This window comes from Pseudorasbora parva, chromosome 3 (assembly GCF_024679245.1).
Source record: "Pseudorasbora parva isolate DD20220531a chromosome 3, ASM2467924v1, whole genome shotgun sequence".
Taxonomy (NCBI): Eukaryota; Metazoa; Chordata; class Actinopteri; order Cypriniformes; family Gobionidae; genus Pseudorasbora; species Pseudorasbora parva.
In genome coordinates this window covers 8,088,098-8,114,433 of record NC_090174.1, presented here as the reverse complement: position 1 = coordinate 8,114,433, position 26,336 = coordinate 8,088,098, and the positions used below count along the sequence as shown (strand labels likewise).

General features: G+C 38.6%; 1 protein-coding gene across 1 annotated transcript in view; it reads left to right on the top strand.

The window, feature by feature from the left end:
* Positions 1–1,320: 1,320 nt before the first annotated feature.
* Positions 1,321–26,336, top strand: part of LOC137070512 (transmembrane protein 47-like) — a 40,012-nt gene continuing 14,996 nt past the window's right edge. The window contains exons 1-2 of the mRNA XM_067437726.1: positions 1,321–1,701; positions 21,487–21,627. Of these exons, the coding sequence (XP_067293827.1) occupies positions 1,506–1,701; positions 21,487–21,627 (337 nt within the window). The 5' untranslated portion in view covers positions 1,321–1,505. The remainder of the gene's footprint in view (positions 1,702–21,486; positions 21,628–26,336) is intronic.

Genomic DNA, 26,336 nt, shown 5'->3' with positions numbered 1-26,336 from the left:
GTAATGTAGGGATGGTAAATGAGGTATGGTATATGACGAATTACATAAAATTATGATATTAAACTTGTGTAACATGGTCGAACTCAAACGAGGGAGCGCAGGAATCAAAATGAAGAGAATAGAACAAAGATAAAGCTATAAACTATCTGGAAACCACAGAACACTAACAGAACTGAGATCAGCAACAAGACAGCCATGCATAGAAATGACCTGGCAATGAACAGGAAACAAGACACTCCTAGACACAATCAAGAAACTAACCAAAAACAAAACTACAAAGGGACTACAAAATGTACCACAGGAAACAGGAACAGAACAGGGCTGAATACAACATAAAAGTCCAAATAACTAAAACACAAACCTACACAAAACCGTGTTTCCGCCACAAAAAAACAAACAAAACAAAAACAAATGTTTTATCTCAAAATTCTGATGCTTGTTCCTAATTTATATCTCACAATTCTGACTGATTATCTCAGTATTGCAAAATCTAAACTCACAATTGTGAGTTATAAAGACCAATTCTATATGGAGCTTTCTGATGAAAAAAAAAAAAAATTCTCAGAATTGAGTTTATATCACACATTTTGAGAAAACAAGATAAGAATTTCCAGATGTACTAAACTTTACTTTAAAATTAAAAATTAAATTACCTATTTTTATTCCATGGCAGCAACAAGCTTCAACTTGACATTTATAAAAATGTTCTAAGAAAAAGTTCAGCAAAAGTTGGACATCAGGTAAACTGGCAAATCAGAATAAAAAATGTTTTATGATTATTTGTAGGTCTACTTAAATATTAGTGGACAATATCTATCTATCTATCTATCTATCTATCTATCTATCTATCTATCTATCTATCTATCTATCTATCTATCTATCTATCTATCATCTATCTATCTATCCATCCATCCATCCATCCATCCATCCATCCATCCATCCATCCATCCATCCATCCATCCATCCATCCATCTATCTATCTATCTATCTATCTATCTATCTATCTATCTATCTATCTATCTATCTATCTATAGGCTATATATATATATATATATATATATATATATATATATATATATATATATATATATATATATATAGCCTAGTAGTTTTATAGTAGTACTAGTAGCCTATAGTTTTTGTCATGTAACGTCAGACCATGGTCATGGTTTTTCACGTGACAAAAACTATAATGATTAAAAACTATACTGATGACTAAATGTTTGAGGGTCGTTTGGGTTATATATAGCCTATATAGAAATGTATTAGATCCATCTCCCCAGTAGGCTACGCGTGGTGTTTTTCTCGACTGGTCGTTGGGTGGCGCCTGGCGCGTTGCTCTGTGCGCAGAGCGTTTCAAGTGCTCGGGAAAGTGACATCGGCACGCAGAGCTCAACTCTTAACAGACCCGACAAACTTTCGCTGCTGAAGTACGAGCGCTACACCGCCTCTCAGTGCTCCATATCCCAACGCGAGCGAGCCCTGAGACAGTCTGCTATGAGAAAATGTCCGTGAATGAAGTATACGTGTTCCGGCCGTTCAAACTGATCGCTCTTCTCTGCGTGTTTCTCGCACTTTGCCTGGACATTGTCGCGCTGCTGAGCCCCGCGTGGGTGACGGCGGACGGTTACGCGCTGTCGCTATGGGAGTCATGCAGGGAGCTCGAGATCGGCTGGAGCTGCATCTCCACCCTCAAGTCTGGTAAGCAGCCCGGTGCCCTTATCAATGTTTTTCATGAAAGAAATGCATGCTGTTATAAATATAGCTGTGTACAGCCTAATTATTATAGATATAATAGAACTATACGGTGGGTGTTCGAGCTGTAAACATTGTAAACGATTTTTCCGTTGACAAACAAACAAAACAATAAATTAACAAAAACTTCCGACAGCAACAATTATTAATTGATTACTGCATTAGCGTCGATTGACGTCACACATTGCATTTTATAGCCACGGTTTGCTTTGCGTGTCTGCACATGAACACTTATAGTCTACATATGGTAAAATAGCTGAGAAAATATCAAAGCGCACAGACTCCAAATGTGTCCAAAACAAAAACGCGTCCCACTTCTGAAAATACAATACTGTCATAAATGTATTTGAGAAATGTGCGGAATTTACGTGGTGCACGTCACAGATGACTGGGTCGAACAATGGGTCATTGTTAGTTTACTCGATTTCTCTATTTTAAACACCTAGCGGCAGCAGTTCAGTTGCTTTTTTATTCTGCTTGGGCGCAAAATGAGCCCCAGTCCTTCTACTATAATCATCTGGAAAAGACAGATGTGTAGCCATCCCTTTACACCCTTCTGTTGCACGAGTTTATCTTCATGTTGATGAGCAATTATTCACCATCTGGGAGGTTTCGTGTCGAATCCCGTGTGCTTTGTGACGGGGTGGGCGTGTTCTTCACCATTGTTGTCTAGCTGGCAGGAATGTCTTTGTTTTCATGCCTTTTGGGGGGGACGTTTTTTGGTAACCACATACAGAATGATGTGGTAAAGTTCAATAATTCATTAATTCATTGGAGTACAAGGAAAAAAAGAAGAAAAGAAAAACAGACATTCTGTGGTCATTTAAGCTATTCCCCCTCTCATGGTTTCAAAACAATGACCTTTTTGGTTAGTGTGATTTTGCCAAGTAAGACATAGGTCAACATATTTTGTTGATCCTGGAATAACATTCCTCAATGAAAATTGAGAAGTACCATATCCCTATCCCAACCCCTAACCTAGCACTACCAATCCTTAATGCATAAAACCCAGATGGGAATTATAGATGAATAACCCTGGTAAAGAAGCCCTTCGCCCTGGTTGAAAGCCTAAACTTGGCAAAAACTAAACCTGTGTAACTGGTCATACTTGACACACTCCGAGCGGGATTGGAACTGGGTGTACGGCATGGGAGGCAGGCATGCTACAAGGACACTAAAGACCCCAGCCGATGCATGCCTCTAGATGCCAGGGGAGTGAAGTTTACACATACCGCTACATCCGTTTCCCTCAAGCCCCTAAAGGGCTTGATATACTTCAAGCTAAATTAAAGAATGAACTGATGTGGTGTCTTTTTTTTTTTTTAATGTCAGGCCAATTTTTTTTAATTTGGGTTTAAAAAGTTTATTTTAGGAGTTCAAAACAACTTGCCAAAGTGAACTTTATAAAAACTTTTGCTACGACTGGTAAATACCTTTGCACTACCATAGGTCAGTGGCGATTTATGTAATGGGTAAGTGCAGGGAGGCTCCACCTTCTTTCATGTAGAAAGTATCAGAGTCTGATAATGCTCCGTTGGGCTGTAATTATGGGGCGTGTTTAAACCGAACCAGGAAAAAAAATGCCTCTGCACTTAATTGGATACACCGGAATACCACTACGGAATAAGTGACGAGCGACTCGTAACAGTAGTGGGAAGTTCGGATTATTTTACGCATTCGGATATTTGAATCTCGTTCTGCAAAATGATTTTTTTTTGAAAAAATCATTTTGTTCATGTCAGCAGAATATAAATAAAATTCCCCAACACATCCAGTACTTATGTAAATGTACATCACATTTGGAATAAAAAATAAAGTATAAGCTAATGAAGCTAAGGCCAAACAAAAAGAAAGAAATTATTCATTAATTGCTTAGCTGGGTCTTCAGGCTATGCTGTCTGTTCCGAATCCAAGTTATTATTTCTTTTGGCACTTAATCATGTCTGTTCCCTGGAAAGATTAGTACACTCATTGAAACACTCAGTTTCAGTCAATCTCATGTCAGTCTTGAGTACCTATAGAGTAGTATTGCATTCTTCATATCTCCGAAAAGTCTTTAGTTTTATTATATTTATAAAAGAAAGATCGGCTGTACCGAGTCCTTCCGAAAAAAACAGAGCGGATGGAGGCGTATCGTGTGGGTGGAGCTAAAGAATGACGAGCGCGTGCCGCTATTGCATGAGAGCGTCTGAAAGCTGTGCCATCCTCAAGCGTGGAAAAGAAAGTGTTACCCTAAATAAACCATGGCTATCAATCAGATTCAACCATGAATATATGATCCAGAATCAGATCCGGAGGCTGAAATTGAACAGGAACGGCAGCAACAGCAGGACGTCTCTGAGGTATTGTTACCGTATTTAGCATATTGTCAACATTTCTGTGTGTTTACTCATGGTTTATGAGGACATTGTTTGGTTTATGGACTATTGTATGCAACTAAACGGCAGTAGCAAGCGAAACGGTTTTGCACGTCAAACTAGTGTGTACATAGAAAAAACAATGGAATAGTAGCGCATTTGAATGAAGAAGTGTGCTGTGTAAACGGACCCCTAATGTTTGGGGTGGTTTTTACAATAAACAGACACCTATAGTGGTCAGCTGAACAAATATTTAAACACACACCATACATCGCATGCTCCATTGATAAATTGATTATACACGATCGTGTTGTTTGCTGATGTTTACTTACGCAACGATATCCAACTACACACAGACATTTGAAGCCGTTTTACTCACCGCTTGCTTTCAAAGCACGACCGGGAACTTTTATCGTAGGGACCGCCCCATCAAAAGCACACTTTGGTGACATTGTTGATTTGGTGAAGTCCTGTGACTGCAGCGTTTATTGGCATGCATTTTTTGCAGGCTTGCTATATAAATGAATGTGACATAGCTTTACTTAAGTGCTGAATTCCAGAGCTTGTGCAAACATATTCACATTGATCAGATGCTTTTCTTATACTTTTTTTAAAATGCATGGTGTTTTCTTATTTTGTAACTGAGGAAAGCACACAGCACATATTTACATATTCATCTAAGCTTTGCTCTCAGCAGAGTGGGCGGCATTGGATGGACGCTAACAGTATATTACTGCTCACTTATTTCGAACTTGAAAGCAAATAATGAAAAATCAGGGCCTTAAACATCACTCCCATCCGGGTCACGGCACCAAATTTAACCAGTCAAACTCAACCTGCTCCAAGCAGGAGTCGAACCCGAGTCTCCATCGTGGGAGGCCGTGCACCAACAATGATGGTAAAGACCACAGCCTCTCGTCAGTTGCTGTCCATGCATTTACACATGCATTTGTGGTATTTTTAACGTCTTTCCAAGACCAGGTCATTATTTACTGAATACCTTTACATTCTCCTTAGCCAGTTAATGAGAAATGTAGTGTATGATTCAGTTTGAGTCCATTCCATTAAATCAACTAGTCATAAAACCTGACTGAATAATTCATTCAGAAATCAGACTAATCTGGATCCAGTTCCTCAACTTAATAGTGTGGCTCACTGTTATAATCGGTTGGATAACAATGTTAATTAAAATCTGTTGCTCACACAAAGCTATTGTATGTCTTCAGGAGACATTGCAGAAATATAATGCATGAGTCATAGACCACTTTTATGGTACTGCTGCATCCTAAAAGTTGTAATATTCCCTATTTATTGTAATTGTAATTTGCTTCAGAATTTCTTAATGGTCATTGAAGAATAATACCACACAGGTTTGGATGAGTAGAATTTAAAATTTTGAGTGAGCTTTTCTTCTTTCAGACATATTGACATCACATCAAGTGATCATTTTCAGGGAACCAGACCTTAAATTGAAACGGTACATTCCAGTGGCCAGTCCATACCACATCAGTGTTGAGAATGCATGCAAGCAGTATAGGAAAAGATAGAAACTTTAAGATACTGGTTTTCTTCTTGCTTGGTGCTGTGCTGCAGTTTGGTCCATGGCTTGTCTTGAAACAGTTTTTTTGGTGCGTTCTCTCTCTTATGTTCTCTCTGTCTATCTCTCTTGTTGTCCTTCTGGCATACACTGCTGAGAAAGATGGCAATCTCTGAAGAGTCCCAGAGCAGCTTCTGATGATAATGAGCCTACAGCAGGCTCCTTACAGGGAATGAAGGGTGTGAAAGAGAACCCTAGAGTTGCTTTCTGTGGGATTATGGCTATATTGCTTTATAGTTCATATTTCTATGTGTCTTCGCCATCTTTTATCATTAGCCTATCTCTCTGTACAGATCTGTCCTAAGGGGAAGCTTGAGGATACACTCTTAAATTTAGACTGGATGGGGTTGTGTGTATTGTGGGACAGAGATAAGAGGATTTCTTTCAAGAAAGACACACACACGTAGTTGATGCATTTTGTAAGGATTGTCTTTAGCTTCAAACCAGTTTGCAACCCATTTTAGTTTTGCAATGTCGTATTTCTGAGTGAAACTTGATATTAGAAATGGTTGGTTTGTAAAATCTAACCACACACCAGAATAGTGAATACAAATTTGCTTAAACAATGTCAAAATAGCCTTTGATGTGGCTATTTTTTCAACTGAATTTGGCTTAATTCAAGGACCCACTTGTTTCTTACTTTGTCTTCTTTGTGATTAATTCATGTTGGTCAGTATACTAGTCTCTTTTAAATTAGTGTAGTGACCCCTACCACTCAAACCCATGGGAACATTCACAAAATGTTTATTAACATTTTTCGGAAGGATCGCATTCAAATGATCTATCCAATCATCATGCCATGCCTTCCAGCTGTCAGCAATCAGTAATCAACAGGTCCCACAATCTGCAAAGTGGAGGATTATATAAATACCCAGTTAACTCACCAATGTTTCTCACCAATGTTTCAGCTTCCCTCTGCCACCCCCGTCTTCCTCATGGTTCCACTGCCTGCTTACTTTCCTAACCAGAGATACGGGGAAGTACTTTGGGTTCAGGCCAAATACAGAGCTCTGAGCCCTCTACATGGACAGCGCTCCAAATACGCATACATCATATCTGATTATTTGAAAGAAGGGCTGGGCGATATGGTCCAAAAAAATTATCACGATATAATTTTCCATATCAGTCGATATCAATAAATATCACGATAAATGTAAAATTTTTATTTCTCTAAAATGTAAAGGCATATTTTTGCTCCTGAGTGAAAGATGTAGAAAACAGACGGTTAACTGTGGTTTTAAACTATCCTTTATTGTCAAAACATGACAAACACTTCCCAACAGGTGAGCAACTTATTAAAACTTAGGTAGATTTATTTATTAAAATAATAATTGTGGTAAGCATTTTTTTACTCTACACTGTAGGCTATATCAATAATATTATTACATAATTGTGTAAGTAGTAAAACACTAAAAATGCAAACAGGCAAAAAAGAAAAAAGAAAAGAAAGTGTTTTAAGTTAAGAAACATTTTTAGTCCCCCCTCTCTTGCCTCACAGTGGATTGGTCCACTGTGCATCTCTCTCTCTCTCTCTCTCTCTCACTCACTCTCTCACTCTCTCACTCACTCACTCACTCACTCACTCACTCACTCACTCACTCACTCACTCACACACACACACACACACACACACACACACACACACACACACACACACACACACACACACACACACACACACACACACACACACACACACATCTCACCGACAGTGGGCCGGTCGGGAGATGAGGGAGAGAGAGCTAAGTTCAGTATTTGCAGATCTCCAGATCTTTGTCTAGTCTATTTTATTAATTTTAAACATCGGATTAAATTATTTCTCTTTTGATACATGCGATGCTGAGTCATTAATACATCACCAAAGACAAACAATTATGATAGGGATGTACAAGTACGATGTTTTAGTGATTATAGTTTGGTAGCGTTAATTTGCAAGTCACCCACTACAACTAACAAGGTAATAAGCCTGCTGTGCGTGAATGTAGTTTATAGATTTACCGCTGTGTTGGGCTTAATGTTATATGGAAGTACTTCGAAGAAGTACGATAATAAATTCCGCGTGGTGAACCTATGATAAGCAGCCCACGCACGTCGCTCTGTTTAATGTTGGATGGGATCGCCAAAATATCTCCGAACCACTGAAGCCGAGCAACCAACTTGTCAACGATATCTGTGTCCTCCGAGCTGGTCGTGAGGGCTGCATTTTCTTCACTATTGCTCATTTTTATTGCTCCACTTCACTCCGATCCTCCAAGCCTGTCAGCCACAGACTGTAAACAACAGCGCGTGCAGCACCCAGAAGCCCGGTCTGCAATACGCATGCGCAGAATTACGCATAGCGCGTAAGCATTATATCGAGAATTTATTGAACTGTTCTTAACGTTTTATCAAGGTAATTATAAAATTATATCGTGAAAATTAAAATAATTATCGTTATCGTTTTATCGCCCAGCCCTATTTGAAAGAGTGAACTTGACAAAACAAAATGCTCTGGAAAAACCTTGAATTGAAATAGGGCAGATGGCAGTGAGACTGAGACAACTACAAATGCTTCTAGTCTCAATTGTAGACTGTTGTTGGCATTCTTCTGTCTCTAGAGACAATGGTGTCTGCAGCTCCTGCCGCACTTGCTGCAAGTGTAGTCCGTGGTGGGTACTAGGGTTGTGCCGATAGACGATAGTATCGTGTATCGACGATAGGCAGAGAGATCGCCGAAAGCTGAAGCTGTTGGCGATTTCAAGGCGATATTTGGCTCGTTCCCCATGAATATAATAAATAAATAAAAATTATTATTAAATGAAAATATTATGATCATAGTTATTATTATTATTATCATCATCATTACATTAATTGTACTTATTCTGCTTAGCCTTACTATTCACATCAACATCAAAGCGTGTGGTGTTGCACTCACAGGCTACGTGCCGCATATATACTGCGAGTGCAACACCACACGCTTTTAAAATGTAAAAATGAGTTACTCTTCAGTGAAAAAAAATGTTTTTTTAAAGACGAAAAAACTACATAGTTTCAGAATTTAATTGCAAGGTGATCAACCTAGCCCTATATTCACAAATTCACATAAGCCACGGCGAAAACGGCATCATCATCATCATCATCATCAGGCTAAAGCATTTTTTTTCATAAATGTACATTTATTTTATATTATAATAATACAATAACAATTTGCTATATTATAATTATAGGCTATAGCCTATACATTTGAACAGAGCAATCAGTCAAAAAGTAAAAGCAGCTTTATTTCAAACGACTTAACGACGGAACAACGAACAAATGAGCAAAAAAATATTGCACTGGCCGTTAATCTAAGATTTCTTGTTAAAGTGCAGTGAAATACTTAAATGTCAGCAGACAATGTATTTTCTAATAATGTGTTTTAGCCCTTGCCCGCTGTATGGGCTACAGAAATAAATAGTTTATTAAAATAGACAGGCTGTGACACCAGGTTGACGGTAGCCTAAAAATAATAAATAACGAAATAGGCTTTAATAAATAAAAAACACAATGAAAGAACTCAAATAAAACGGCAAAACAATTAAATCACCTCAAATGTATAGGCTACTCGAATGAACTTATTGCTAAAACAAACACAAGGCCACAAACAATTAAGACAACAATTATTGTTATGCAATTCAGGTATCTATTCCCAAAAATGTTTTGTATAAAGAAAACCAGCTGGTTTACTCTCTCGGGTTTGAGAAGGTTGCGGTGGGGAGTATGTTGCCCGCTGCACTGAACACGCGTTCCGATGGAGCCCGTTTCACACATACTCCGTCTGCAGTGTGTGTGCGGCGCGTATTTTTTTCCGTACCCATGTTAACGGATGACAGCTTTCATACTGCACGCGGATGCTGTCCGTCAGTCCGTTCCAGGAGCGGTGCGTCTGCAGCAGTGCACGGATCGTTTTCGTACCGAGGCTATTTTTTGCTGCGCTGCGTTGCTGCATTAAAACGACAGAACATTGTTCGCATTAAAATAAACAGGTAGGCTATTGACGGAGGCTATTATTTAAATTGTATAATTGAAAATATAGGCCTACTCTTGTTTCAAAGTCAACACATGGCTTTTTTTCTCAAGTTAAGCAAGGAAACGAGACTGCAGGATTTCCTTTAAAAGGTTTAAAAACGAAAGAAAAGACGAGAGTCGGCTGTTTTTGAATAGCCTATTGTAAGTTTCTAATTTAAAATGTTTGTGATTTAGGCTATAACCTATGTTTAAATGTTTTGCCACTTGTGTGAGCTAAATCTAAATATGAATAAATTAATTGAATAAAATGCTGTAGGCTAGTGACGAGCCATGTTCAGTAAAAACTTTTGGATTTTAAATAAAAAATAATGAATAAATGCTGTGTTTGTGGTATGCAACAGCCGACCAGTTGCACACGGATTGCTTCACGGATGAACCTAAATAATAGGCCTACAAACACAACACATCTGGTTAACTAGAAGAGCATCATTTCGATTGTTAAATAAGAGGCGATCTGGCGCTCGTTGCCGCTGTTTTCAGTGCTGCAGATTTCTCTCGTGGCTCGTGCATGTGCAGAGCACTTTAATCTAACTTTTTTATTCGTTCTGGTAAAATCACTAAACAAAATGCACAAAAACTGTCCCTGCTCTTCATGTACAATCACTGATGATATTCGGTTTTAATGAGAAAAAACACGAGGATTTAAAGTGTGCAAATCTATGCCTTTATTCACGTGAAAAATCTGGACACTAACGCTATATTGTGTTTAGATGCATCCCCTTATAATACGCCATAAAGTGTGTATCATATGCACACAAAAAACTGCGTAGCCTACCATTTGTAAGCCAAAGCTCATTTTGACGTATACATTCCACGAGATTGCACACTCGTACTATACGCATTTTCGTGAGACTGTCCCACCCACTTTTTAAAACAAAGTTAAGCCACTGAATGCTCCGCCCCGACGCGATAAGATCGCATATCGGCGATCTCACAGGCTGACGATATGACGATTGGAAAATTAGGCATATCGCCCAACACTAGTGGGTACTATGGGGGAAGCAGTGGTAGGCTGGGTTCTCTGCTGTTTGCGGCTCTTCCTTTCCTTGCGCTGGATCTCTTTCTGCTCCTCAGCCTGCTTGATGCCGGTTATGACATTTGCACGCCAGCTAGAGCGGTCAGAAGTTGCTGTTTTGAGATCTGCTGGGTTGATGTTGCATGACTTCAGATCCCTCTCACAGACATCCTTGTAGTGCAGGGAGGGTCGACCGGTTGACCGTGTACCGGTGGCGAGCTTGACATAGAGGATGTCCTTTGGGATGCGGCCATCGTCCATCCTGCATTTGTGTCCCAGCCAGCTCAGGCGCCTCTGGGAAAGGGTGGCAAATATTAGGGCTTAACATGTCTGCCTGGGCCAAAACATCTGCGTTGGAGACGCAAATCTCTGCCAGGTGATGCCGAGAAGTCGTCTGAGGTTGCGCATGTGGAAAACATTCAGTCTTCGTTCTTGGTGCGTGTATAGGGTCCAAGCCTCACTGCCGTACAGAAGTGTGCCCAGCACACATGCTTGGTACACCTTCATCATTGTGTTGAGGGTCAGCATGTGGTTGTCCCACACAGGCTTCCCTAGGCAGGCCAAGGCGGTTGCTGCTTTTCCTATCCTCACATTAAGCTCAGCATTCAGGGAAATGTTGCTGGAGATTGTAGAGCCGAGGTATGACAACTTGTCCACCACCTCCAGGGTGTGATCGCCGATGGTAATTATGGGAGTGGTGCTGACATCCTGACCCATGATGTTGGTCTTCTTGAGGCTGATGGTGAGGCCAAATTCTGTGCATACCCCCGCAAAGAGGGTGATGAGTCGCTGAAGGGGCGGCTTCCGTGTGAGCAGTGAGGGCGGCCTTATCGGCAAAGAGCATCTTCTGGATGAGGACATTGCACATCTTGGTCTTCGCTCTGAGTCGGGCAAGGTTGAATAGGTTCCCGTCGCTCTGTGTGTGAAGGAAGATGCCATTTTTGGACTTGCTGAAAGTGTAGCGCAGGAGCAGAGAGAAGAATAGGCCAAAAAGTGTTGGGGCCAGGACACACCCCTGTTTCACACCGCTCTTGATTGGGAAGGGGTCAGAAGATGCTCCGTCGTACTGAACAGTGCCAGACATGTTCTCGTGGAATGACTCAACAATCTTCAGAAGATTGGGGGGACATCTAATCTTATGGAGGAGGGCGAAGAGAACAGACTGTCTGACCAAGTCAAACGCCTTGGTCAGGTCGATGAAGGCTAGGTACAAGGGACTTCGCTGTTCGCTGCATTTTTCCTGCAGCTGCCTGAGGGAGAACACTATGTCGATGGTTGATCGCTTGGCCCAGAACCCACCATGTGTCTCGGGATACACGCGGTCAGCAAGTACCTGCAGGCGGTGGAGGACAACCCTGACGAATACCTTTCCCACGATGCTGAGGAGAGAGCTCCCACGATAGTTGTTACAGTTGCTGCTGGGTGACCCTTGTTCTTGTAGAGCTTGACAATCCTCGCATCCGCTTGGCTAGCTCGTGGTCGATAATGGCGGTTTTTCTGGCATCATCTACTTGCTGGAGGTCATCAGAAAGGCCAGGACACATTGTTCTGACGTTCCAGGTTGCCAGCTGCAGGGCTGGCGTTTTTTTCTTTCTTTTTCTTTCGGTGTTTGCCTGGTGCTCAATTTTACAACAAGCCTGTCTATTTTGCTTCACGCACCTGATGAAGCAAGCAAGTTGTGGCACGGTAGTACCTTATTGCCCAGGGCTGCCCTGGTTGAGGTGGGCGGTAACTTCCCAATGGAGTCAGAAGACTCCTCCCACCGTCGAGAGCAACCTCTAGTGCCCAGCTGTACGCCAAACGAGCCTAGGCTTATCACTGGTGTCTGCTGCTCCCTGTGTTAGAGTGTGTGGCAAAAGGCGGATTCAAACCACTGATCGATATGCGCCAAAACTTAATGACATGTGCTTACCTCTACACTACAGCCACGGTTAAGAACTTTACCTATTTCTCTGTCTTTATCCCCTTCGAACAGATGCACAGTACATCCACTAGCGGCAAACAGAAAGTGTGCCTGAACGACTTATTTCATTGGAGGCAACAAGATTTGCAAGAATACTTTTCTGTTTCTTATGGAGTGTTCCAGAAACACCAAAGTTTGTCGTTTTGTGTTCATTCTAAGAACACACACACACACACGTTATCTCATGTTTAGACCTTCCCATACCTACCTATTGTTCTTAACTGTCGTTTTAATTGTAATCGTTAGCATCATATCACTTGCCAAAAAAAACCATTACTATAATGGCCTTTTAGATAATGTTAGCATTTGCTATCCTTTATGATGAATAGTATGCGGTCTGATTTTTCCCATTGCGTCTGTCGTTACTAGCAACCATGCAGCTTTACAGGGGGTATGGCTTTTCTAAATGAGATGGAAATGAGCCCTATTTTCACTCCCTGCAGGTGAGAACAGGTGAGAACTGCAAAACTTTAGAGGCTGTTTTCTCTCGTTTACACTTTTCTAAAGGCCTACATTCAGATGGACATAACTTCTCTAAATGTTATCAGTTTTCCATGTGTTACACATCGTTGGAAAGCTTTGAGAATACACTTTCAGAATCTGTGAATAACTCAAAATGCCCCAGAACCGACTTGTGTCCCTACTTTCCGTGACTGGTCACATATAGTTATTGAAAATATTTTTATTTATTTTAAGATTTGCACACTGACATTCAAGGTGTAGGAAAAGGTACAAAATCAATGTGAGTGAAATCAGAGACTTCCCCTTTATACCTGCTCACAGGGGATCCATTTGAGGCACATGATGTTATGACCAGGTGTTAACCTGACTCTCCTTGACCACTAGTGATTGTATCACCCGAGATGTTAATACCAGGGGTAAACAGGGCCCTTGTGTATGTCAAGGAAAGCAAGGAAATCAGATCTTTTGTAGAAAGAGGTTTACATGCTCAATGTCACACATTTGCTTATATCTGATGAGTGATGAAAGTAGTGCAGAATCGTATTGCTTTACGTAATAAATTACCTTTGTTAAACAATTTGTTTAATGGTAACCTATTATGCAGAGTTTACTTTTACATGGTGTTTGAAAATAAATGTTTTGGTAGTGTGTGTACACAGCTACCCTATAATGATAAAAATCCACCCACTCCTCTTTTTTAATCTCCATAAATAATCCCCATAAATGATAAGCAGTGTCAGAGAATAAGCCGTTTGGAGATTCTGTCAAATTGTATAAGCCCCGCCCACGACTGCTGGCGGACTCCGCCCTATTACCATAGATCTCGCACTGAGTGAGCTGTACACAGTCTGACATGTTTATATTTTTGCTACACTTTAAAAAAAAAGTCTGTAAAAATAGGGCACAATATACTGTTTAAATATGAAGGAAGTTTTGTTTTACCTGTATTTTGAATTACACATTGCATTAGTTTGTGTTTTAAGGGTTAACGGAAATTTTCGTAAAATTACTGGATAATGTACTGGTAGTACATTTTCCGTTTTTATTTTTTAAAGTGTAGAGCAGTAAATTGCTCTGTTTTTAATTTGTTGTTTGATTCATATTAAATCATGCATTCTGTATTAGTTCAGGCAGGCCATGTATGTCAAGCTCCTCTATCAGCTGATTGGAAAAATTCCAACTCTGCCCATATCAGCTGATCCGATTTCTTTATGCACCCAATTGGCAACTCTCAAACAGGGCGCCTTACTTAAGCGCAGCTTTAGTTAAGTCTGCCTGCTTGGCTGGTTCCACTGCACACTGCTTTGCAACCCACCTCCACCCCAGCTCCTCCTTAAACTGAGTTTAACTTAATTAATGTCATTCTGTTGTCATTGATGCATGCTCTGTTCTCAATATGGGATTTACGCTGACCTCTCTGTTTAAAAACATGGGAGGTTGTCCCCAAGTGCTGCTGCTGTTCCTTAGCTTCGCTAAGCTTAGCTTTTCATGGAGCTCATGAAAAAGATGGGGAATTTAGAACAGAGCCAAATGTAAATCCACTTCGCCAAATGTAAATGTAGCAAAATATGCCAATAAAAAGTTGACTAATAGTTTGTCTATGGTGGTTTTGACTTAAAGGAATGTACGATTGTGGCCAAAACTGATACTGCAATCGCTTTCAAATTACTGTAGAGCGGTGTATCCCTCTCCCTCTCCCCCTCCCCCTCCCCCTTCCCCTGACTCAAGTTTGCAGGATCCAACAGGAACGTTTGTAGCTGCAGCTGTGGTAACTAGAGCGTGATGGTCGATAGGTGGAGCTTCAGGCCAAAACACAACATGTCAACATCCACATCAGTTGAGGGCTGCAACAACAACTTTTAAGTGACAATATCCTGGCCGGACTACTGTTGTCAGTGATATACGTATTTGAAATTAACATGATTTCTTAATGTCTAGTGACATATTAGGGCTTTTATTACTTTTATGATCAATTGAAATACATTTCTTACATACAGTTCCTTTAAGTGGACCTGACTGAATAACAGTAGGTACAGTATTTTATGCTGCTTTACACAGATCTAATATACACATGCAATTTCTTTCCCTGCTGTTTACATTCACAGATATAACTGACTGTTTATGTGAACTTTGTGTTTTTGACTTAACCATGTATTTGATAGTGTAAGCACAATAATTTGTGAAAGAGAACTTTGTTTAATACGTACGGTACGTGCCGCCTGACATCCAGCTTTCTGTGCACATGCTTCAGGTGTGTGCGCTCAGAAAAACTTATATCAGAAGTTTAAAAAACCCATGCAGATAATAAACATTCACGATGATGATGAACTGTAATGTTATGTGAGAGTGACCATGACCATGATAGAGATGATAATCAAAACCAAACAGATGTTTTAATTTTTGGCAGAATGAACTGAGCATGAGCTGTACAGGCTCCACCCTCTTCTGAAATGCGGATGGGGAGCAGCAGCTCATTTGCATTTAAAGATACTTGCATTAAAACAGCATGTTTTTCCTTCTACTAAAAAATGGCATAATAAATTCTCTCTGGGGTATTTTAAGCTGAAACTTCACAGACACATTCTGGCAACACCTGAGACTTATATTACATTTTGTAAAAAGAGGCGGTCCCCTTTTAATTAATTTTACTTATGTTTTATTTTTAAACCCCAGATTTTCAGTCTCAGATTTTTAGATCCCACTGTATGTGATTTTAATTCTTTACTGTGTGATTTGACTAAATTAATATTAGCTCATGCAGGGCTAAGTGAGAGTGGTAATCCAGCGTTATATTCTAACAATGTAGAGGATTTTATTGGGGTAAGACTTGCTCTGGGTCTTTTCGAACAAGATTAGGTTTAGTCACAGTGAGGTTTAGTTCTGGATCAGACTCTGTGGATTGAGCTAATGTGCACTGGAAACTAACACAGGCTGATAATAATCAAATTATGATATTCCAAATTAGACAGCTGGTATATCAGTCCTTAACAGATATAATTAATTCAGCTGTTTCTGAAAGTTTCAAACTACATAGCAATGTTTTTTAGTAATAGTTCCACTCCATTTTTGTCATTTATTTACTTGCCTTTGTCCACTTCAATTCCATATGACTTTTTATCTTGTGTGAGTGCATTTGAGATTTGAGAGTAACATTTAAAACCTTTAAAAGTCTTTAAAAATATTGCAATTTGTTGTGTAGAAAAGTGCAGCATGAACATTCTTCAAAATATCTGTTTTCATATTCCACTTAAGAAAAACATATAAAATCATATTGCGGTGCATGTGTAAATAATTTTTGAATGAAACCATTTCCTTAATTGATGTTCACAAAACTACTCACTATTCTGCATCAAACTCTCATCACAATTAAGTCAATTCAGTCCTTAATATAAATGATAAACTGCTTCGTATAAAGAGCTAATATAAAGACCAAAGTAAAGTTTGTTGTAAGATTGATCTGTTCCTTGTCCACATGAGAAGTAAGAAGAGCTGGGTGGAGCTCAAGGCATCTCAAACTCTTTTTACTGACTCTCCCTCTGGTTCTTTTCCACTTTACGTGGTGTTTTTAGAGAACAGGGCTCAATGCATAATCAATGACATGGATACCCTGGGACAACCCTTGTGTCTTTTCTGTCTCACACACTCTCTCTGATGATTGGCTGTTGTGACTGATGGTGCTTGTGTTATGGGTTATATTGAGCTCACTGCTCTTTTTTGGCACAACTCATTAATAACACAACACCCAGGAGGACACAAATGAATAAAGTGCTTAGAGATATCAGTGAGTGTGTGTTTGAGGTAAAGTGTATGTATGTGCGTGTGAGTGAGTGAGACACACACTCCTTGAGCCCCTGAGAGATTATTGTAAAAGGATCAAATTAAGGGCTAATTTACTCTGAGTGCCTTTTTTGTCTTATTTGGGACAAGAGAAGTGGGATTAGAGTGGAATTATGGAAAAGGGTGGCATACACTTTATGCCTAGTGTGATAAAACATTTCACCAGGGTATTATGGCGAATCAGAAATCCAGCATTCTTACAGTAACTGTCCAGCACACTCAGAACAACAAATGCCTTGCAGCAGAAAGCAGTGTGCTTTCTTATTGGTATTGGGTATTGGTTTGTGCTTTCTGTTCAGTAATAAAAAAAGAGAAAAGTTTAAATTCTTTGTATTGTTAAAATTTCTGTAGTATATATTGTTAACAATATAAATTAACATAGTTTACTTGTCAGCAAAAATCCGCTGGATGATGCAAAATGTTACCGCCTCAGGGTTTTCGTGAAAACTACAGATTATACTTCACATTTTTGAATTCCTGCCCACAGACAGTTGGATCAGCCGAGGGCTATTGACAAAACAGTTATTCTAAGAGGACGTTTATCACTGAAAATTGTATTGTACTTTGTCTACTCTTTCATCAACATTATATATATATATATATATATATATATATATATATATATATATATATATATATATATATATATATATATATATATATAAAATGGGGTTACGTGTTGCCTCAGCACACCAATGAGACTAGTAGAGCAACAGTGTTTTGCTTTGTTTTTTTTTCCCCTTTTCTCTTCTTCCTAATGAAAGGGATATTTCTAGACTGACATGGTCATACTCAATTCTAGTCAGAATATGAGTCTGAAACTGCTCCATTGAGCTGTGATTTTGGGGCGTGTTTCAACTGAACCAGAAAAGACATCAATTGGATAGACCTACAACCAATCAGAGCAACGAAGCGACGCATTGTCAAATGTCAACAGAGCTCAACTGCACTGTGTTGCCAAGTCCACGTTATTTTTCCGCGGGTTGTTTTCCATGTCCGCTTGTTGAAGCGACTATTATGTGATATATAGACCCATGAATGCAAATTTTAGCAGGAAACCTTACCAAAATAACACACATTTTACCCCCCAAACTACATTTTTTCCCGGAGAACCCCCCCAAAAAGCTATTGTTTAGGGCTAGTAGTTGGCGCGTTTTGTTGTAAAAACTTGGCAACCCTGTCTGCATGCGCACTGGAATAAACAATCTTTGCCGGTGTTGTAAAAAAAAAGATTTTAATGATACACAGAGTACTTACCCAACACGATCATCATTTCAGAGAGAAATAGTGAAGTAGCCTAGAAATCTAGACGCACCCTAGCGGCAGCAAATTTAATTTGCCCGCAAGTGTCGTCTAGGCACTCTCAATACCCATCTGAGCTGTATTCCTCAGAATCTGGACGGCCCAATCACATCTTGTATAGAGTCGGCGGGCGGGGCCATAATGACGACGGCCGAGTTGCGCTTGCGTGCTTCTAGTAAATATAGAAACTGGCAAACGGCGGCGGTCTTTCGAATCAGCTCTGACCGCGACTCTGGAAGACTTGGAGTTAAGCTTTTCTCTGAGAAAAGAACAAAGAGCGGCACTGAAGTCATTCTTAAAAAGGGAAGATGTGTTCGGAGTTTAGCCGACCGGATACGGCGAATGTTTAATCAGTCAGCGAGCTCTGCTTCACCTTCATGTTGCTCTCGTTGGTGTAGCGCTATCCTATCGTGTGTAGGGATGGGTATCGTTAAGATTTTAACGGTATTACTTTAATACTCTAATACTTTAACGGTATTATCCACACGATATGAATCATGAATCGATACGTTGATTTATTAAGTTCCGAGGGTTTAGGAAGCGGTGTTTTGAAATCGGCCCATCACTATATAAGTCGTTATTTAGGTTTTTTTCTTGACAAAAGCTATTCTCTGCGCTTCATAAAATGATTGTAGAGTAACTGTAGTGAGATTGGCTTTGTCTTTAGTGCCATTTATGGGTCTTGAGAGAGGAAATGACATTTGCGGCAAATGAAGGCCTTTCTGAGCCATCAAATTTCAACAAAAATGTCTTCATTTGTGTTCCGAAAATGAGGTCTTATATTGATGAAATGGCAGTTTCTTTCAGTTTTTCCTCTCTTTTTGGTCAAACGAATCATCTAGTGTAAAATTTAAACACATTCATTTCAGACTTTCAGTTGCAGTGTTCTCTTCACGTTTACAACAATTTTTTGTTGACATTAGCCATTGCCTACAACATGCTGGATCCTTTACTAGAAACCAGTTTTCTCTTTGATGCAGCATTATGACCAAAAGTTTGCTAAGCAGTTGAAATCTCCATAAAGGTATTTGATTCTGGTCTTGCCTATTCAATAGGAGCAGACTGGACATTCCAAGTGCATTATGGGTGTTTAAGTTTTCCTACGTATTTGGCCAAAGGGAAGACAACATACTTTTTCTTTTTTTCTCTAGTCAGATAAAAATTAAAATAAAATAAACAAAATGCCTTTGCTTCTATCACATAAGCAGCCATTTTTTCCAGCTGAGATTTGCCCCAATTAATAAGTAATAATACTGATTGCTCATATCAATACAATTTAATTGCACATTTTTATATTCGCTGAGATTATGACAGACCAGTGCATTACGTAGAGATAACAAATAGTGACTTTAGAATTTAGGCTATTGTTTTATTTCCATATCACTAATCTACATTAAATAGCACTCCGGATTCATTCTTGTATTCTGTCTGCAATGCGTTTTAATTGCTTTCTAATTGCTAGTCTGTGCAAACATGAACAAGTCTTTGGCATGTGAGTTTAAAAGGCATGTTAAAAACTTGACCTCTGCATTCTGTTCTATTAGTGAACCCATGATAGCCAAATGAGGTTCTGAGGCGCCAACCCTCCTCTTAAATTAAGTGGTTAATTAAAATCCATGTAGGTCTGCAGTGCCTTAAATGTGAGAAAACGTCCAACCAATACATACATTTGCATATATAACAAATATGGTCACAATTACAAAAATGTATCTAATTGCATCGCTAACAACATTCTGTACAAATGCGTTTAGAAACCACATTCATGCTGAGGAAGTGCCTTGGACGAATAACATTTATCATTTTGTCAGTTACTGGCACACATTCATTGCACCATTTGTCTATCCATTAGTTTACTTTCACAGTACTTTTTCGTTGGCTGTCACTTTAGGGCTCTTTTCTCGAGTTCCCTGGCAGTCCTCAGCCCCATTGATCCAGCCATAATCCGTTCTTGGTACTATGGCAAAATGTAACATTATAGCAGCTTGGCATTAATATTAAATGTGCAGTGTCAGGTATTTATTGCATTATCATGGTTTCGCAGTGATCCATATTAACTCTTGCAGACAGGTTTCACTACATTTAATTGAACTTTGACTTTAAATGGGATCAGTACCAAATGTTTTAGTGGAAAAAAACTGCCTTAATGTGAAATTGCCCTTGTCCAGCTATGTCAACACATTTAATTGGTTGTGTGATGCTTGTCCTACACCTCCAAAGGTGAAGAACATTTTCAGTGTCACATGGGTGTTAAATGAGTGTTTGGGGGGAAAGGATGGAACGTTGCCATTTGGCTGATAGAGGCAAGTGTAAATATAATGACATTTCCTCCCATCTGTTTGCTTAATAGCCTCTGTGGGGTTGGAGATGTTTAGAATGTTTGCCTCTGCTTAGTGTTAAGCTCATTCACTCCAAGACAAAGTGTTGCAAATGGCCGACAAATTATCATCTTAGAACTATTCATATCAAGCTTGTGACAAATCATACATCAGTCTTTCACTTACAGCATGATTCAATGGTTAATCACCAAACAAATGTTCACACAACCCGAGAGTCCTTTGTTTCCATTTAATGGCTTGTTTCTTTGAAAATTTGCATTCGGTGTGAGTAGCCCTTTAGAATTATGTGTTTGCTTAAAGAGATTGTTTACCCAAAATGAAAATTCAGTCATAATTTACTCACCCTGTTGTACTCTGAATGCCCTGCCCATATTGTCCCACTCACGCATGTCCATATAATAACCCTGAACAGCGACTTTCTTCAAGCATTTATTATGTTCGTTAAAGAGTGAAACAGTAAGGCATCAATCCAGTCCGTCCAGGAAAAGCTGATGAGTGCACTATTTTGAGAAATCGAAAGGAATAAAAATGTGTTTAATAATAAATTACATTTCGGGTTTGTTTTTCACAAAACCCTATTGTTTGCCCTCAAAACACTTGGAATATATTGCACGAGTCCCAAGGGATCATTCTGTGATACATTTCCAACCTTTTTTAAAGTTGAAGCTGGGCACAGTTCACTGCCATTATACAGACTTTTTTTATTTCTCCATTTGTGATCCGAAAGCGAAAGGAAGAGTGAATTTTCATGTTTCAAATGGATCTCTTTAGCTCTTTATCTCTCTGACCCATGATCTTGTGTCCCTCTCTTTCAGACTGGCAGATAGCGACGCTGATATTGTTATTAGCCGGGGCATCTGTGACATTAGTGGCATTTCTGATCGCACTGATCTCGTTGTGTAAAGGCACACACAGGAAGCACTATCGTATGGTTGCAGTGTTCCTCTTCTCAGCAGGTAAGACCCACATTAACATCTTGCTGGAATACAAGCCTTTAGCATGAGAACTCTGGGAATGTTGACACCTGGCAGAACATCCAATGAGAAAGTGGGTAGTTTTGGGTAGAACACAAAACATTATATTGTAATTGTCATTGGGTCCTGGGGGTCACCTGAGGTTATTAGACTGCTTTAGTCAAAAATGTCCCCAGCTTCTCTGACTCTCTCAGGCCCATACACCAAAGGTTCACACATGTACATCTCAAGTCCCTGCCATCAAGTTTTGAGTCGAGTCTAAATTCGCAGTGCACACAAATCAAGCATGTCGAGTCACAGTACCAAATAACAGAAACAGGTATAGTTTATATTTACCTATATTTAACCTACCTATTTTCCATCAGAAATGAACTTAAAGGGTTACTTCAGCGATTAGCATATGGCTTTGTATCAGTAGAAAACCGGAAGTATATTCACATGATTGTGCTCCCCCTCCTCATATCCCCCTGAGATAAGATATTTATGTATTTATTTCTGAAAGAAAAGAAAAAAAAACTCAGATTACGCATATATCCTTTTTTAGCATCATTGGAGTATTTGTTTGACCAGAGGCTAAAGGCTACAGCCAGTAGTATGAGCTATTTCCGCATGTTTTCCACACGCCCATGGGGAGTGGGAGAGCGCACTCACAGCACTCGGCTCGCAGCTGCAAGCATTCATGTAAACGGTGCGGAGCAGAGTGAGTGTTTCAACTTTTCAAATTGTGAAAGTTAAGCTTCCAAAGACATGAACTGAAAATGGTCCAGACTGAACACGTGCTGTGAATCCATGTATGACGCGGTCGCGATTACCTCAGCTCTTGTGATCGTAATCTGACTCCTGCTGCGTTTGTGCTGTGACCCTCAATCGGATCACACACATTATATTGAACAGACACGTTCAGTTTTTAATAGTAGTGTATGTTCTCTTACTGAACTGATTTTATGAAAATGAGCGCGGTGGGAAAGTGAAGTGATCCAGTAATCCAGCAGTGGAGGCTCTGGGAGTGGCCTCGTAGGGCAGCGAAGCATTCTGGGAGTTGTTGTCTTTTATCCCCATGAGACAAAAATACATTTTCTTTCTTCTCTCAGTCTAGAAGGCACCAAATTCAAAAATAATTACTGACCCAGTTTAAATACAAAGCATAATGCTAAATCACTGAAGTAACCCTTTGAATAAAACATTTACAATGATAATTTATTATAATACTTATTTATATTTATTTAATTTCTGAATTGTTATAAGAAAAAATATTAGAAAAATGTTGTAGATAAAAAAACAGTTAGGTAAATGCACAAGTGTGATGCATAAACATTAATTATATTATTTGTATAGAAAATCACTGTTGGGCAGAAACCTTTTTTTGTCATTATATATATATATATATATATATATATATATATATATATATATATATATATATATATATATATATATATATATATATATATATATATATATATATATATATATATAATAATATAATATATATATAATATGCTAATTTTGTGTATATTTGAGGAGCGGAGAAGAGTGTCTTAATCTAGCATTTGTCATCAAATCATAGCCAATATTGTCTTAAGTAGCCTGTGCAAAGAACTTCATCATTAACAACATTTTGGTAATGACACATGTAGGTGTCTGACCATATATAAAGCCACAATTTTTACACCATAGTGTTTAATTATAAATAAAAATGTCAATTTACTGAAAATTTTACTTAAAAATTAAATAAAAGTTATTTTCTGTGATTTATCGCAAACAGGGCAGTGACAGAAATTAACTGTCCCTTTAAGGGCTGATATTTGTTCTTTTAGATTGAATTCCAGGGACTTTTTTCCCTAACCATATTAGATCTGTGCATCATCTTACAGGTGACATGAATGCATTAACAAGGCAATTACATCTGCATAAATAATATGAGATTGTTTTCAATATACTATTTTTTTTATATAGACAATAAAATTATGTAAAAAATGAAATGATACTTTTAAATGAGCAATTTATCTACTTTGAAATGCTTGGCCAAGCAAAAAAACAACAACTGTTGCTATAAACTGATTGCAGTAGACTAATCTTTTTAGTTTACCTTTGTTCTTATCTTTGGTTATTGTTTATTTTATATGTTCTTTTGAGTTAAATATGATGAGTGAAAACTGGGTTTGATGGAAATAGTAAGTTTGACAAAAAGGTTTGAGTATGTGTAAATCTGTGGAGGGTATGATGAGTGAGAATGGGTTTAACAAGAAGGTCACTGAGTAAAAATCAGGGAATAGTGATTAAAATGGATGTTATGAACGTGTTTGAGAAAGAAATGAATGAGAGGTGCTCTAATAAGGATGGTACATGTATGTAGGCTGTAAACTGAAGAATGTTTATTTTTATATCAGGGATCTGACCTTTTTATTTTTATTTTTTATTCTTATTATTGTCTTTACAACTGTTTTTAACTATGCTTCTTTTAAATTTCTATTCGTCCATATGGTACTCTTTTTTTTTCTCATGCATTTGTTACCACTGTTTTAATTAATTTCTATGTAAAGCACTTTGAATTGCCATTGGGTATGAAATGTGCTATACAAATAAACTTGCCTTGCCTTGCCTAATCTGAATACAGTTACAAAAAAAATATTGTATATTTTTGTTTTTCCTCACACAAAACTATTTTTTTAAAATCCACTAAAACATGTTCTCATACATTAACTGGCAACATAGGTTAAAAAACGTACTGTAGCTGAAGTAAATGTTAAAAAGTAGGATCAGAGTATATTTATTTTATTTATAGTCTCATGGTGCCCAGAATCACATTCCACAACTTTTTCTTTTGCTGTTCTTTGCTGGTGAAAAGATCTTCCTAACCTTATAAAGACAGACAAATCCTTCATAACAATTAAGAAACCGCTGAAAACTCATCTCTCACATTTAACTGCATTCTGCTAACATAAAACTTCTTCTATGCTTTCACTATTTCTTATATATTAGCTTGTTTGAAACTTTGTATAGCTAAAACTTCTCGTGTTATAGCCTCCTTTAGATGAATCATTTGTTGTTTTCCTCATTTGTTAGACACTTTGGATAAAAGCATCTGCTAAATTAATAAATGTACATTTGCATTTTAAAATGACATTTAAATCTACACCTGCTTATTTGATGTCGATTTTGTCACCACACGCCACAGGCATGCAGGTCATGGCCTTTTACATTTGCATCCAGTTGAGCTGAGAAAAGAAATGCTGTCAGGTCACAGTTAGATCTAATTCTAGGGTCGGGTTTTACTTAAAAAAATAAAATAAATGTATGCATGTTGTGTTTGAGTATAGACCTTATGACCCATGACAGTATAAATCACTATCCAATTTCACTGTCTGGAAAACGACAGCATGAACATTCTGCAAAATATATCCTTGGAATTCCGTGTATGTTTCATGGAAGAACATTTGGAATGACATCAGAGTCAAAAATGTTAATTTGTTTGGCGAATTATTCATTTAAGCATGCATTTTAGCAATTAAAAGGGTAGATCTGAGAATTAAAGAAAGGGAGGATGTGAGAGAAATTCCTTCCTCGTTCTGTTTTTCCCACCAACCAATTACTGAACGCATGAAGAAATGTGTTCCCTCACCAGAAACCACCCTCTCCCCTCCTCTCTTTTCCCAGCATTGACTTTCTCATTCAGGAGTCGGCCTTAGTCTCTGTTAGCTCTGGGTGGATTCTGGCAGTGTGAGGATTATCCTTATATGAGAGTGCAGGGAAAAGATAGAGAGAGAATACAGAGGTTAAGGATTTTAAAAGCTTCTTCTGATGTGCCTTGAGCAACGTCTCCAGTGGCTTTGACTTCTAATGCCAGAAAATTACCTTCAGAAACAGCCGACTCTACATCAAATAAAATATGCTCTAAATGAGAGCGCTAGCTCCCATGAAACCCTCAGTTGCTGCTATTATATGTGTGTGTGTGTGTGTGTGTGTGTGTGTGTGTGTGTGTGTGTGTGTGTGTGTGTGTGTGTGTGTGTGTGTGTGTGTGTGTGTGTGTGTGTGTGTGTGTGTGGATCGATCTGAATTTGCACTTCAGGAATGCATGTGAGGAATCATGCTGTTCCAGAACCTCTTTTAATTTTTGTCATAACAATGTTGTGACGGTACTGGGGCAGAGGACAGGAGCAATCTGATCTGAGGTCAGAACCCTGTAATATTCACTAGAGTGCTAACAGAGTACAAAATAAAATGTTTGCCCCAACACCACAAAAAAAAAAAAAACATGTTCTAATAGTTTGTAGATTGTCTAAAGTGACAATTGAAATAAAGTATTACCATAAAAAAAAAAAAAAGTTAACTAAACAATTTAACTAATAGTATGGGTAACACTTTATTACAATGGTCCAAACCGAACTAACCTGTTTTTTCTGTGCTTGCTAAATGCTGCTCTAATAATAATTAATATAATCGGATAGTTTTCTTTTAAAATATGTTCACCCTTTAAATGGCTTTAGTTTAGTAGTGTAACTACAAGGTTTGCTTGAAGCTTGAGAAAGTACAGTTTCAAAGCATGCTTCTGAAAATGTTATCCACCAACTGGCAAATAGCATTTTATGTACTTGTCGTTTTATTTACTCCCATTTGGCTCTTGGCAAGTGTTAATTTAGGACCAGGAATACAGCTGTTCTCAGGGCACCACACTCACTGTTTACACACAC